General features: G+C 40.8%; 1 protein-coding gene across 5 annotated transcripts in view; it reads right to left on the bottom strand.

Moving 5' to 3' along the window:
• Nucleotides 1–15,494, bottom strand: part of LOC140719771 (adhesion G protein-coupled receptor B2-like) — a 1,068,758-nt gene that overhangs the window by 408,664 nt on the left and 644,600 nt on the right. For all 5 annotated transcript variants that reach the window (XM_073034634.1, XM_073034637.1, XM_073034636.1 and 2 more), the window contains one exon: nucleotides 12,521–12,623. In XM_073034634.1, the coding sequence (XP_072890735.1) occupies nucleotides 12,521–12,623 (103 nt within the window). The remainder of the gene's footprint in view (nucleotides 1–12,520; nucleotides 12,624–15,494) is intronic.

The raw sequence follows: 15,494 nt of genomic DNA, 5'->3' as shown, positions 1-15,494 counted from the left end.
GCTTTAACAGTAAAGATGTGTCAGCAAATCAGTATAATTAGAAAAAGCAATGGTAATAAAGATTTAAAATAAAATCTACTTTATCTTAATATATAAAGCGTTTGAAACAAAAGGCAGATTCTATGGAGATAAATGGACTTGATGTAATAGCCATTAAAGAGATACAATTATAGGGTGCCTGAGATTGGGAACTAAATATTCCAATGTATGTTATTACCTTTCAGGTAAAGGTATAAAAAGAGCTTGGGGGCTCTCAGAACTCGAAGGTTCCAGTTAAATTTCTAGTAAGTTTTTTTTTCTGTTAGTACACAGTTAGTTATCATACTGAGACTGGGTCCAGAGTTTGTTGAATGTTCCTTGTGTGAGGTGTGGGAACTTTGGGAGACCTCCACCTCCCTGATAACAACATCTGCACAAAGTGCACTGAACTGCAGCTCCTTAGGAACTGTAAGGAAATGGGACTGCAGCTGGATGACTTTCAGCTTATACAGGAAAATGAGAAGGTGATAGATGGGAGCTACAGGTAGACACTCCCAAGTTGCAGGAGGCAGGTACCTGGGTGACTGTCAGGAGGTGGAAAGGGAAAAGTCAACCAGTGCAGAGTGCTGTACCTCTGCGCCAACCCCACAATAATGTATTCAACTTTGAGTAGTACTGGGGGCGGGGGAATAAACCACCAAGTGACCTGATTGCTGGCACTGAACCTGTCTCTGTGGCTCAGAAGGGAAAGAGTGTGGAGGAGTGCAGTAGTGACAAAGGATTCCAGAATTAGTGAGTAGATTCTATGGATGTGAAGGAGACACCCTGATGGGATTTTGCTTTCCGGGGGGCAGAGTCAGACATTTCTCAGATTGGGTCCACAGTATTCTAAAGGGGGAGGGTGAACAGCTGCAAGTCATGGCACATATTGGTATCAATGACATAGGTAGAAGTCCTGAAGAGAGAATATAGGGAGTTAGGTAGAAAGCTGAAAAGCAGGACCTCCAGAGTAGTAATGCCTGGGTTGCTGCCTGTGCCACATACCATTGACGATACAAATATAATGATTTGGCAAGTGAATGTGTGGCTGAAGAATTGGTGCAGGGGGCAGAGTTTCAGATTTTTGGATTATTGGGATTTCTGCTGGAGAAGGTATATTATGACCTGTACAAAAAAAGATGAGTTACACTGAACCCAAGGCGGAGCAACATCCCCGTGGGTAGGCTTGCTGGAGCTGTTGGGGAGGGTTTAAATTAATTTGGCAGGGAGATGGGAACTGGACTGATAGGGCTGAGGATGGGGCAGTTGATATATCAAGACTGTGATGAAGGATAGACAGGTGATAGAGCAAAAGTGCAGTTAGTGGGATGAGTTAAAGTGTAATTGGGGACTAAAATTAAAAGGGGTGATAAATACAGGACTAAAGGTGTTATATTTTAATGCACACCATATATGGAATAAGGTAGAACAAAGTTCAAAGTATATTTATTATCAAAGTATGCATACATTATACAACCTAAAGATTTGTCTCCTTACAGGCACCACGAAACAAAGAAATCCCAAAAGAACCTATTTAAAAAAGGCCATCAAACACCCAAAGTTCAGAGAGCAAAAAAAAACAAATGGTGCAGAAAATAAAAGTAAGCAAATAGCTTCAGAACTGGAGTTTTGTGTAAGACACATAGCAAGGCGTCACTGCAGCTGGTGCAGCTAATGTCACTGATCATCACAAAACTGAGTAAATGTTACGAGACCACAAACACAAAGCCAGACCTCACTGCAGCCGGAACTGCATTTCAGCTGGAGCTGAGTAAAAGTCGCAAGTCAGAACCGGCCCTCACCTCACCTCCAGTCCTGACACCCCGACCTTTCCAATCTGGCCCAGTGCTTAAATTGTCCAAACATCCAGCCATTCCTTGCTCTCGGGGTCTGGACCCCACTTCCACGATTTGGTCCACACTTGATGTTTCCAATCGAGCCCAGCACTTAAATCAGGACCTGCCCTTGCTCTCGGGACACCATGATTCTGCACTGACCCCAACTCCACTTGCCTTGCCTGCATCTGTGCTTTCAATCTGCCTCTGTTTGCCTTGACCACCCTTTGCTCATCTTGCCATTGTTAGCACTGTTTGTGTTGATCATTATTAATAAATTATTAATATGGTATATATGTATTAGTATCCTTTGCTTCGTTTTCTGCTGCCTGTAAATACTTGCTGGGCATCACCAGTGCCATCTTATACCAGAACCTCATTTAAAGATTGACAGGTATGATGTTATGGTCATTGCTGAGTTGAAGCTGAAAGAAGATCATAGTTGGGAGCACAACATCCAAGTATACAATACTGTGCAAAAGTTTTAGCTGCTACAGTATGTATAGATAGGTGCCAAAGACTTCTGCATAGTGCTGCCTTTGTCAACATGGAGTGGAGAGTAGGTTTGTAAATCTGTTGAGAGCAAAAGATGTTGGAAATGGTGAGGAAGCAGCACCACGGAAAGGGTGTGGTACAAATGGCAGAGAAGGAATGGCAGGGGCAGGGGTTGGTGTGTGTGCAGACACACCCAGCCCTGAGACACCAGGTAAGTTCATTTGATTCCAAATATTTCATTTATTGATCATTACAGAATGCCTCTCTAGTGCTAACCTCCCCTCTCCCTTCCCCTTTTTCCAACCATGATTCTCCTCTCCCTGCCTCCTTCCCATTCTCAGTTCACAATAGAGACCCAATCAGAATCAGAATCAGGTTTATTATCACCGGCATCTGACGTGAAATTTGTTAACTTAGTAGCAGCAGTTCAATGCAATACATAATCTACCAGAGAGAGAAAATAATAATAAATAAAAATAAAACACAATAATAAATAAACAAGTAAATCAATTATGTATATTGAATTGATTATTAAAAATGTTCAAAAACAGAAATACTGTATATTAAAAAAAGATTCAAAGTCCATTCAGGAATCAGATGGCAGAGGGGAAGAAGTTGTTCCTGAATCACTGAGTGTGTGCCTTCAAGCTTCTGTACCTTCTACCTGATGGTAACAGTGAGAAAAGGGCATGCCCTAGGTGCTGGAGGTCTTTAATAATGGATGCTGCCTTTCTGAGACACCGCTCCCTAAAGATTTCCTGGGTAGTTTGTAGGCTAGTGCACAATGGAGCTAACTAGATTTACAATCTTTTGTAGCTTCTTTCGGTCCTGTGCAGTAGCCCTTCCATACCAGACAATGTTGCAGTCTGTCAGAATGCTCTCCATAGTACAACTATAGAAGTTTTTGAGTGAATTTGTTGACATGCCAAATCGCTTCAAACTCCTAATAAAGTACAGCCGCTGTCTTGCCTTCTTTATGACTACATCGATATGTTGGGACCAGGTTAGGTCCTCAAAGATTTGACATCCAGGAACTTGAAGCTGCTCACTCTCTTCACTTCTGATCTCTCTTTGAGGATTGGTATGTGTTCCTTTGTTGTACCCTGAAGTCCACAATCAACTCTTTTGTCTTACTGAAGTTGAGTGCCAGGTTGTTGCTGTGGCACCATTCTACTAGCTGGCATATCTCACTCCTGTACACCCTCTTGTCACTACCTGAGATTCTACCAACAATGGTTGTATTGTCAGCAAATTTGTAGATGGTATTTGAGCTATGCCTAGCTACACAGTCATGTGTATACAGAGAGTAGAGCAGTGGGCTAAGCACACACCCCTGAGGTGCACCAGTGTTAATCGTCAGCGAGGAGGATAGGTTATCACCAATCCACACAGACTGTGGTCTTCCAGTTAGGAAGTCGAGGATCCCATTACAGAGATACAGAGGCCCAGGTTCTGCAACTTCTCAATCAGGATTGTGGGAATGATGGTATTAAATGCTGAGCTATAGTCGATGAACAGCATCCTGACGTAGCTGTTTGTGTTGTCCAGGTGGTGTAAAGCTGTGTGAAGAGCCACGGAGATTTCCTCTGCCATTGATCATCACTCGCATATGTCATGAGTTTTTTTTGTTTTCTGGCAATACATTAAATTACTGTATTCCTGTGCAAAAGTCTTTGGAACCCCATCTATATATATGTACATGAGACTTTTGCACAGTATTGTACATGTTATGCCTTTAGGATAAGCAGGTAGGCAGAAGGGGTGGGGAGGCTCTGTTAGTAAAATATGAAATCAAAATCTCAGAAAGAGGTGACAGGATTGTAACATCCTTGTGGGTAGAGCTCAGAAGTTTAAAAAAACCCTGATTGGAGTTATATACAGGCCACCAAACTGTAGCCAGGATATTGGTTGAAAATTACAATGGGAGATTGAAAAGACATGTAAAAAGGGCAATGTTGTGACAGTCATGGCGGATTTTAATATGAAGGTAGATTGGGAAAAATCAGTGTGGTACTGGATCCTGAGAGAAAGATTTTGTAGAATTCCTACCAGATGACTTTTTAAAGCAGCTTGTGTTTGAATCAACTAGGAGAACATCAGTTCCGGTTTGGGTGTTATGTACTGAACCAGATTTGATTAGGGAGCTTAAGGTTAAGGAAACCTTAGGAGTAAGTGATTATAATATGATAGAATTCACCCTGCTTTTTGAGAAGGAAGAGTTAAAATTGGAAGTAACAGTATTAAAGTAGAGTAAAAGGAGTTACAGAAGAATGAAACAGGAAATGGCCAAAGTTGGTTGGAAAGGGATACCAGCAGCGATGATGGCAGAACAGCAATAGCTGGAATTTCTGGGTGTAATTTGGAAGACGCAGGAAAGATACATCTGAAGGATGAATAAGTATTCTCAAGGCAACTGTGGTTGCCAAGGGAAGTCAAAGGCAACATAAAAGTAAAAGAGAGGGCATACAATAGAGCAAATATTAGTGTGAAGGTAGAGGATTGGGAAGCTTTTAAAAACCAGCAGAAGTTAACTAAAATGTCATAAAGAGAGAAAAGATTAAACATTAAGATAAGCTAACCAATGTTATAAAAGAAGGTACAAAAAGATTTTTCAGATATATAGAGTAAAAAGATGAAAGTGGGTATCAAACCACTGAAATTTACACTGGAGATGTAATGGGTTGAAGAAATAGCAGATGCACTTAATAAGCATTTTGAGTTAGTCTTCACTGTGGAATACACTAGGAGAATGCCAGTAACGTGAGAGCATCAGAAGGCAGGAGTGAATGTTGCTACTATTACTAAGGAAAAGGTGCTTGGGAAGTTGAAATGTCTAAATGTAAATGGAATGAACCCTGGAATTCTGTCAGGGGGGCCTAAAGAGATTGTGGAGGCATTAGTAATGATCTGTTAAGAATCAATAGATTCTGGAATGGTTTCAGAGCACTGGAAAAATTCCAAATGTCACTCCATTCTTTAAGAAGGGAGGGATGCAGAAGAAAGGAAATTATAGGCCAGTTAGACTGAGTTTAGTGGTTGGAAATATATTATTAAGAATGAGGTTTCAGGGTACTTGGAGGTACATGATAAAACAGGCCAAAGTCAGCATGGTTTCCTTAAGGGGAAATCTTGCCTGACAAATCTGTCAGAATTTTTTGAGGAAAGATAGACAAAGCAGTGTCAGTGAATGTTGTTTATTTGGATTTTCAAAAGGCCTTTGACAATGCACAACACATGAAACTGCTTAATAAGGTAAGAGCCCATGGTATAACAAGAAAGATATGTAGAGAAGATTGGCTGACTGGCAGGAGGCAAAAAGTGGGAATAAAGGGAGCCTTTTCTGGTTGGCTGCCAGTGATCAGTAGTGTTCCACAGGTGTTGGTGTTGTAACTGTTACTTTTCACATTATATGTCAATGATTTGGAAGAAGGAATTGATGGCTTTGTGGCCAGGTTTATGGATAAAATGAAGATAGGTGGAGAGGAAGGTAGTGTTGAGGAAGCAGGATTTCTCCTGAAGGACTTAGACAGATTGGATGAATGGGCGAGGAAGTGGCGAATGGAATATAGTGTCTGAAGTACATGGGAAATGTACTTTGCTACAAGGAATAAAGGTGTGGACTATTTTCTAAATGAGGATTAAATTCAAAAATCAGAAAGGCAAGCAGACTTAAGAGTCTGCATGCAGGATTCACTAAAGGTTAACATGCAGGTTGAGTTGGTGGTAAACAATGTAAATACAATGTTGGTATTCATTTTGAAAGGACTAGAATATGAAAGCAAGGATGTAATTATGAGGCATTTTAAGGTATTGGTCAGACCACTTTTGGAGCATCGTGAGCAGCTTTGGGCCCCTTACCTAAGAAAAGATGTATTGGCATTGGAGAGGGTCCAGAGGATTCTCATGAGAATGATCCCATAATGAAAGGGTTGACATATGAGGAATGTTTGATAGCTCTGGGCTTGTACTCGCTACAGTTTAGAAGAGTGAAAGGGGATCTCATTGAAACCAAATGAATAATGAAAGACCTAGATAGAGTGGGTGTGGAGAGTATGTTTCCTATATTGGTGGAGTTTAGACCAGAGGACGGAGCCTCAGAATAGAAATACATCTATTTAGAAAAGTGATGAGGAAAATTTCTTTAGCAAGAGGGTACTGAATTTGTGGAATGAATTGCTGCTGATGGCTGAACAGGCCAAGTCATCGGGTATACTTAAGGCAGAGGTTGTTAGGTTTTTGATTAATCAGGGTTTCAAAGGTTACATCGAGAAGGTAGTAGACTGGGGTTGAGAGGGATAATGATGAAATTGTGGAACAGACTTGATGGGACGAATGTCCTAAATCTGCTCTCTTGTTTGAAGGTCTTATGGAGTTTGTATGTTTTCCCCATGGAATGCATGGGTTTTCTCTGGATCTTCTTATTCCCTCCCACACTCCAAAGATGCACTGCTTAATAGGTTAACTAAGATCACAAGACCATAAGGGAAAGGAGTAGAATCAACCCATTTGGCCAATGAAGTCGACTCTGCCATTTCATTATGGCTGATCCATTTTCCCTCTCAGTCCCAATCTCCTGCCTTTCCCCCATGTCCCCTCATGCCCTGACCAATCAAGAATCTATCAAACTCTGCCCTAAAAATACATCAAGATTTAGCCTCCACAATTGCCTGTGGCAACAAATTCCACAGCTTCACCACTCTCTGTCTAAAGAAATTCCTCCTCATCTTTGTTCTAAAAGGACGCTCCTCTATTCTGAGGCTGTCTTAGACCCTCCCACCATAGGAAACATCCTCTCCACATTCACTCTATCAAGAGCTTTCAACATTTGATAGGTTTCTTTGAACTCTAGTGAATACAGACCCAGAGCCATCAAACGCTCTTCATTTGACAAGCCATTCAATCCTGGAATAATTTTCATGAACCTTCTTTGAACCCTCTCCAGTGTCAGCACATCCTTTCTAAGATAAGGAGTGCAAAACTGTTCACAGTGCTCCAAGTGAGGCCTCACCAATGCTTTATAAAAACTCAACATTACATCCTTGCTTCTGTATACTTGTCCACTTGAAATGGACCCTAAAATTTGTATTTTCCTTCCTCAACACTGATTCAACCTGCAAATTAACCTGTAGGAAATCATGCACAAGGACACCCAAACCTTTGCATAGTTTTCAATTTTCTCTTCATTTAGAAAATAATCTACTCTTTAATTACTTCTACCAAAGTACATGGCCGTATATTTGCCGACACTGTATTCCATCTAGAACTTCTTTGCCTGTTCTCCTAATCTATCAAGGTCCTTCTGTAGTCTCTGCTTCCTCAAAACTACTTGCCCCTCCACTTATCATCCGTAAACTTAGCAACAAAGCCATCAATTCCATCATCCATCATTCTAGTTTAGTACTGTATAAATCTCCATTTTGTTGGTGGGTTTTTTTCCTGTTGTAGTGTAGAAACTTATAAAAAAATTAATTAAATTAAAAAAAAAGAAAAAATGCTCCTTTTATTCCTACTCTTTTCTTCCAGCGAATTAGCCACTGCTTTATCTTTCCTGTAATACCATTGTGTTACAATTATGGATTTGGCAGCGCAGCAGATATGGCAATTGTGCTCATGAATATGCACGTGTTAGCTAATTATTATTTTATTGTGATAGTATTTAACTCCATTCATTCCGTTGCTGTGCTCGTTGAGATGAACCCACCACAGCAATGCTTCTCTGCCTGTTTGCATTCAGCCTTGCCTGAGAAATTGGACTGTCAAGTCAACCGACTCTGAAGACAATTGGTATTTGTTTTATATTTAGTTATTTCTTTCAGCTGCAGTGTAGGCCTTGTTTTTCATTTGAGAGTTTTAGTTAATAGTCCTGTTTGGACTAGCATTTATTGTTTTATTTTCCCTTTAACACTGTTCGCATTAAAGTCTGTGAACTATCGACCCACTTCAGTGTCTCACACTCCATACTTGGAACATATCTGAATCTGGTGACAGCAAGTCTCAACCACACAAAGATGGACCCAGCAGAGAGAGAACAACTGACCTTGGCCCTGAGATTCTTTGGTCAGGTTGGAGACAAACTACCGGCAATGGAATCTGTTCTCAGTGAAGTTACGGAGGCAATGAGGCAGATAATCTCGTGCCGACAAGCCCAGACTCATTAGAGGAACAGGTATGATCCTTAGCCGCAATGGTTGAACAGCTCACTGCAGACAATCAGGCTGCGGATTCCGCTCTCACGGTCACTGTCCATAAACTTAATGTGGACAGCCAGCATCAGCTGACAGCCATTAATGTTATTGCCAATGCATTCAGCAGCCTCTGGCCACCTCAGTTCCACTTCCAGAATTTCACAGGTCCTCCTTTTCTGCTGTCCCAACAATCTCTGTTACTAATGGTCCCACTCCCACACCCACTCAGGCACCAATGTCCCTACAAGAACCGAGTATTCCATCACCAGGCAGATATGACGGTGATCCCGAGGGTAGCAGGAACTTTATTACCCAATGCGAGCTGACATTCCAAGCACATCCTGGTTGTGTTGATGATAGAACATATAACACAGAAAATCTGCAGCACATTACAGGCCCTTCAGCCCACAATGTTGTGCCGAACATGTCCTTACCTTAGAAATTACCTAGTGTCATCCATAGTCCTCTATTGTTCTAAGCTCCATGTATCTATCCAGGAGTCTCTTAAAAGACCCTATTGTATCTGCCCCCACCACCGTCACTGGCAGCCCATTCCATGCACTTACCACTCTCTGTGTAAAAGACTTACCCCTGACATCTCCTCTGTACCTACTTCCAAGCACCTTAAAACTGTTCCCTCTTGTGCTAGCCATTTCAGCTCTGGGAAAAAGCCTCTGACTATCCACACGATCAATGCCTCTCATCATCTTAATCACATAATGTGTGAAAACAGGCATACATGGTCAATCTTCTGGATGAACCTCCACTCAGCCTGTTCAGCGCTTTACGGGAGCAAGGATACCCTGCAGCCCGGTCATTCCTGCTCTACTCCCTGTATTACTGAGTATTCTATCTCTCACCTGTCTCTCATTATTACCTGTATTGCTGTCACCTGTGTCTCATTGTGCTCCACCTATCACCTACCTCTCTGTTTATTGCTCAGTATATGTTACCCCTGTGTTTTCACCTGTTTGTTGCCAGATTGTGCCAGTGAATTTTCCTGAGCCTTTCCAGCATTCGTATTTGAACTCTGTCCGTCTGAATATCGACTCTGCCTAATTCCCAATTCTGGTTTTTGGATTTCTCTGGAATTTTTGATCTCTGCATGAACTTTGACACTGACTTTGGACTTGCTACTTAGTAAATATCACAGTGCACACAGTACTTGGTCTGCGATTTGGTCCCTGCTTCAGCGTCCTGACAGTGTCAAAAGTGAAAACAGATTTCTACAAAGTGACAACATCTCAACAACTGCTGTGTCATTCCTTATTTTGCTTAAATTTAAAGACTGCAGAGATAAACTAATTGTCATCCCAGAAATCAACCTGATGAATCTCATCTTCAAGTACAGTATATAAACAGTCCACAGTAGTCTGAACTGTGGTTTCGCCAACACCCAGTACAATTACAGCTAAACATCCATATTTTTAAACCGCAATCTGTTCCGATTAGGACCGATATGCAACTTGCCCTTTTAGATAGATAGATAGATAGATAGATACTTTATTCATCCCCATGGGGAAATTCAACATTTTTTCCAATGTCCCATACACTTGTTGTAGCAAAAACTCATTACATACAATACTTAACTCAGTAATAATATGATATGCATCTAAATCACTAACTCAAAAAGCATTAATAATAGCTTTAAAAAAAAAGTTCTTAGGTCCTGGCAGTTGAATTGTAAAGCCTAATGGCATTGGGGAGTATTGACCTCTTCATCCTGTCTGAGGAGCATTGCATCGACAGTAACCTGTCGCTGAAACTGCTTCTCTGTCTCTGGATGGTGCTATGTAGAGGATGTTCAGGGTTTTCCATAATTGACCGTAGCCTACTCAGCGCCCTTCGCTCAGCTACCGATGTTAAACTCTCCAGTACTTTGCCCACGACAGAGCCCGCCTTCCTTATCAGCTTATTAAGACGTGAGGCGTCCTTCTTCTTAATGCTTCCTCCCCAACACGCCACCACAAAGAAGAGGGCGCTCTCAACAACTGACCTATAGAACATCTTCAGCATCTCACTGCAGACATTGAATGACGCCAACCTTCTAAGGAAGTACAGTCGACTCTGTGCCTTCCTGCACAAGGCATCTGTGTTGGCAGTCCAGTCTAGCTTCTCGTCTAACTGTACTCCCAGATACTTGTAGGTCTTAACCTGCTCCACACATTCTCCATTAATGATCACCGGCTCCATATGAGGCCTAGATCTCCTAAAGTCCACCACCATCTCCTTGGTCTTGGTGACATTGAGACGCAGGTAGTTTGAGTTGCACCATATCACAAAGTCCTGTATCAGTTTCCTATACTCCTCCTCCTGTCCATTCCTGACACACCCCACTATGGCCGTGTCATCAGCGAACTTCTGCACATGGCAGGACTCCGAGTTATATTCACTGTTTTCTGCACCTGCCCACAGGCATTTTGTGATTCATGTACTAGGACACCTAGGGTCATTTTAACCACTCATTTACAGTTTCCCTTCATTTAGATTATGACCTGCCTTTTGATTCCTCCCACAAACTTTATGTCTATACTATTACCAACAGTTAATCTTATTTGCCAAAACTTTGCCCAGTCACTCAGTCTATTTTCCATTGCAGGATCATAATATTACCAACATGTCTTCTAACAACGTTTGTGTCATTGGCAAACTTGCATCAGTTACGTTTTCATACCCTTCAGGCCAGAGTAGGTGTCAATTCGCCACACTTTGGTGATCTAAAAGCTATGCGCACGTGTGTCTTTCCACTATTCTTCATGATTTCTACCACAATAATTCCACATCATCTACTGCATCTATATCATGACTCAACTCTGCTCTGATACCTTCCTTGATTAACAACCCTACCCCACTTCTTTTTCCTTTTTTGGTCTATGTTGAGCACCAGACCCAGTCTCCCTAACAGCTACAGATTCTACTCATATGTTGTCAATTCATTTGTCTTCTTACACATGTTATATGCATTCAGATAGAGAACAGTAACCTTCGATTTTCCATTTTACCATATTATGCATAGCACAAAGGACAGCTGTGCTACTGGGGCTATTAATGCCAGGAGTTCCTCAGGCAGGGTTGTAGGCCCTCTGACCTTCAGCTAATTCTTTAGTGATCTTCAACTGCAAATTTGGATGGGAACATTCCCTACTGATTACACAGTATTCAGTTGTATTTGCAAATTCTTAGATAATGAACATAACATAAGAACATAAGAAATAGGAGCAGGAGTAGGCCTTCCAGCCCATCGAGCCTGCCCCGCCATTCAATAAGATCATGGCTGATCTGTCTGTAAATTCAGCTCCATCTACCTGCCTTTTCCCCATAACCCTTACTTTCCTTACTATGTACAAACTTATCTAACTGTATCTTAAATATATTTAGAGAAGAAGCCTCAACTGCTTCCCTCAGTAGAGAATTCCACAGATTCTCCACTCTCCGGGAAAAACAGTTTCTCCTCATCTCCGTCCTAAATCTTCTCCCCTAAATCTTGAGGCAATGTCCCCTAGTTCTAGTCTCACCTACCAATGGAAACAACTTTCCTACTATCTTATCTATCCCTTTCAAAATTTTGTATGTTCAGCACACCGTCTATCAGCTTAAGCATTTCCCCCTTCCACTACTAATTCCCTGTGACTGCAGTGTACACTATTAACAAAATTAACAGAAAGTAAGGATACTCAGTAATATTTCCCAAGCCTCTGAAGGTCAAAAGGAGCTGTTCTCTTAGACTCACAATATGTAAAAGTGAAGAGATCATGTAATAAACCTCTGGATTCATTCATTATTTCCTCTTTTCCTGTGCTTGAGATTCATCCTTTGATATGCAACATTTTGTTTTTACATTTTAATATTATCAGTTTTTGATTTGCACTTTAATTAAAACAAGTTTAATATGGGTTGCAGATTTCAAAAATTATTTTAAATCTATATCTGCAGGGTTGAAATGATACATACACAAATTCATTTGAAAGTGGGAATAGAATTACTTACGTTAATAAGATGAGACAGCTCTACTACAATAATTGGTTCTGAAGCCTTGGGCTGCGGTCTGACTGTTACAGCTAGTATTTTGGAATTTATTGCCATTGATTTTCTGGAAGAAGATAATTAATATGTAAATTAATTTTTAAAATCGACAAATAAAGTGTTCATATGCGATCAAAATAATGCTTAAAGCTGTACCAACATGGATTGTGTTACAGATATGAAAAAACACCAGCAATCTGCTTGTTAGCAAAATGTGATCAATTCATTAAAGCTGCCAACTCAATTGAAATTTATTTTATTGAAGAATAAAATACTGAACCTCAACATACAAAATATTCATATTAAATGATAATATATTGGGTCACTATGTTGCAACCTTACAAAATACAGTTGGTCTGCACAGGGACTATATTGTGTAGCTCCGGTTGCTACACTATGGGAAGGAAGTGGCTGAGGTGCAGCGAGAACAGGTGAGATTCAACTGGATACCAGCTGATTGTGAGGAATTTAGTTGTCGGGAGAGAATGGGTGATCAGGGCTTGCTTTCTCTAGAGTGATGAAGGCTGATGGGTAATCTATGGAGGTAAGAATAAACTCTTCTCAGGCTTCTAGCCTGGCACAGGTATCAATTTTAACCAATGTTTCGAAGACAAACCCAGTCATCTTCATCAGGAATGATGCCTGGGCATCTTTTACTCTAGTGAATGCAGAGCAGCGTATATCGGCCAGATGGGATGCATGGTGAAAACCTGCATCAAGGAACACAGGTGTATCCAGTTGGGTTACCCGGAGAAATCGGCGGTACCAGAACATTACATTCACAATGGCCACAAGATTGATTTTGATAGCACAACTACTGTGCTACTCCAGTGGCTTTTGGAACCTCCTGGTAAAAGAAGCCATTGAAATAAAACTAGAGGAAAAGAATTTTAACAAAGTTGAAGGTCTCGCTCCAAGTAAGAAACATAGAAACATAGAAAACCTACAGCACAATACAGGCCCTTCGGCCCACAAAGTTGTGCTGAACATGTCCCTACCTTAGAAATTTCTAGGCTTACCTATAGCCCTCTATTTTACTAAGCTCCATGTACCTATCTAAAAGTCTCTTAAAAGACCCTATCGTATCCACGATAGATAGGACTGGAATTCGATTGTAAACAAGGTGGGACAGCGGAAACCTGAATGAATGAGGTCCACCAATCAGCAGAGACGAATGACGGGAGTGTATATACCACTGGACTAGACATGCCCAGGAATCATCCTTGATGAAGATGGCAGAGTTTGTCATCAAAACATTGGTTAAAATCAATATCTGTAGCCGGCTAGAAGCCAGAGAAGAGTTTATTCTTCATACACGCCGGGAAAATATGAGATTCTTATGGAGGAACATTAAAGGCATCAATAGGGTAGATGGTCAATGACCTTTTCCTGTAGTGGAAGTATAAAACAAGAGGGAAAGAGAAGAAATTTTGAAAGGTATTTGATGGCAATAGTTTTTGTACAGAGAGTATCTGATACTTAGGAGTTACATACTGTATCTTTATTGAGAAGGTAAGAAATAATTTTATTCAGTAAGGGATGCTGACTTGAAGGCTGATGAATACCCTGCACTGAATCTTGCCTGAGAATCTAGGATTCAAATGTGCTAAATCAGAAACATATGCTTAAAGTATATGCCTAGAAAAAAGGATTCACCCCCTCGGAAGTTTTCATGTTTTATTGTTTTACAACATTGAATTACAATGGATTTAATTTGGCTTTTTTGACACTGATCAACAGAAAAAGTCTTTTTTGTGTCAAACTGAAAACTGATCTCTATAAATTGATCTAAATCAATTACAAATATAAAACACAAAATAATTGATTGCATAAATATTCTCAGCAACTCCACAAAAGATTATTGAAAACCACAAGTGATGAGATAGATACAAGAAAATTTCCAAGTCACTGAATATCTCTTGGAGTACAGTTAAGTCAATTATCAAGAAATGGAAAGAATTAGGCACAGTTGTAAATCTGCCTAGAGCTAGCCATCCTTAAAAACTGAGTGACTGAGCAAGAAGGGGACAAGCGATGGAGGCCACCAAGCAAACTATGCCAACTCTGGAGCAGTTACAAGCTTCAAGGGCTGAGATGGGGGAGACTGCACATACAACAACTGTTGTCCAGGTGCTTCACCAGTCACAGCTTTGTGAGAGAGTGGCAAAGAGAAAGCAACTGTTAAAAAAAACTCACATGAAATCTCAGCTAGTTTGCCAGAAAGCATGTGGGAAACAGCTGGAAGAAGGTTTCATGGTCTTTTTTGGTCTGATGAAACCAAAATTGAGCTTTCTGAACATCAAACTAATCGCTATGTTTACTGTAAGTCAAATACCATGCATCATCAAAGACACACCATTCCTACCATGAAGCATGGTGGTAGCTGCATCATGCTGTGGGGATGCTTCGCTGCTGCAGGCCCTGGAAGGCTTGTGAGGGTAGAGGGTAAAATGAATACAGTAAAATACAGGGAAATCCTGGAGTAAAACTGAAGCAGTTGGAAGAGAAATGCACCTTGGGAGAAGATTTGTTTTCCTGCAAGACAATGACCCCAAATATAAAGCAAAATTACACAAGAATGGCTTAAAAACAACAAAGTTCATGTCCTCAAGTGGCCAAATCATAATCCAGACCTCAATACAATTGAGAATTTGTAGCTGGACTTGAAAAGCACTGTTCACTCACAATCCCCATGCAGTCTGACAGAGCTTGAGCAGTTTTGTAAAGAATAATTGGGAAAATTGTAATGTTCAGATGTGCAAAACTGATAGAGACCTATGCACACAGACTCAAGGCTGTAATTGCTGCTAAAGGTGCATTTATTAAATGCTGACTTGAAGGGGTGAACACTTATGCAATCAATTATTCTGTGTGTTATATTTGTAGTTAATTTAGATCACCTTGTAGAGATCTGTTTTCACTTTACACTGAAGAGTCT

The sequence above is a fragment of the Hemitrygon akajei genome, chromosome 32, assembly GCF_048418815.1.
Source record: "Hemitrygon akajei chromosome 32, sHemAka1.3, whole genome shotgun sequence".
Taxonomy (NCBI): Eukaryota; Metazoa; Chordata; class Chondrichthyes; order Myliobatiformes; family Dasyatidae; genus Hemitrygon; species Hemitrygon akajei.
The sequence above is the reverse complement of the archived record's forward strand: the minus strand, read 5'-3'. Positions and strand labels throughout refer to the sequence as shown.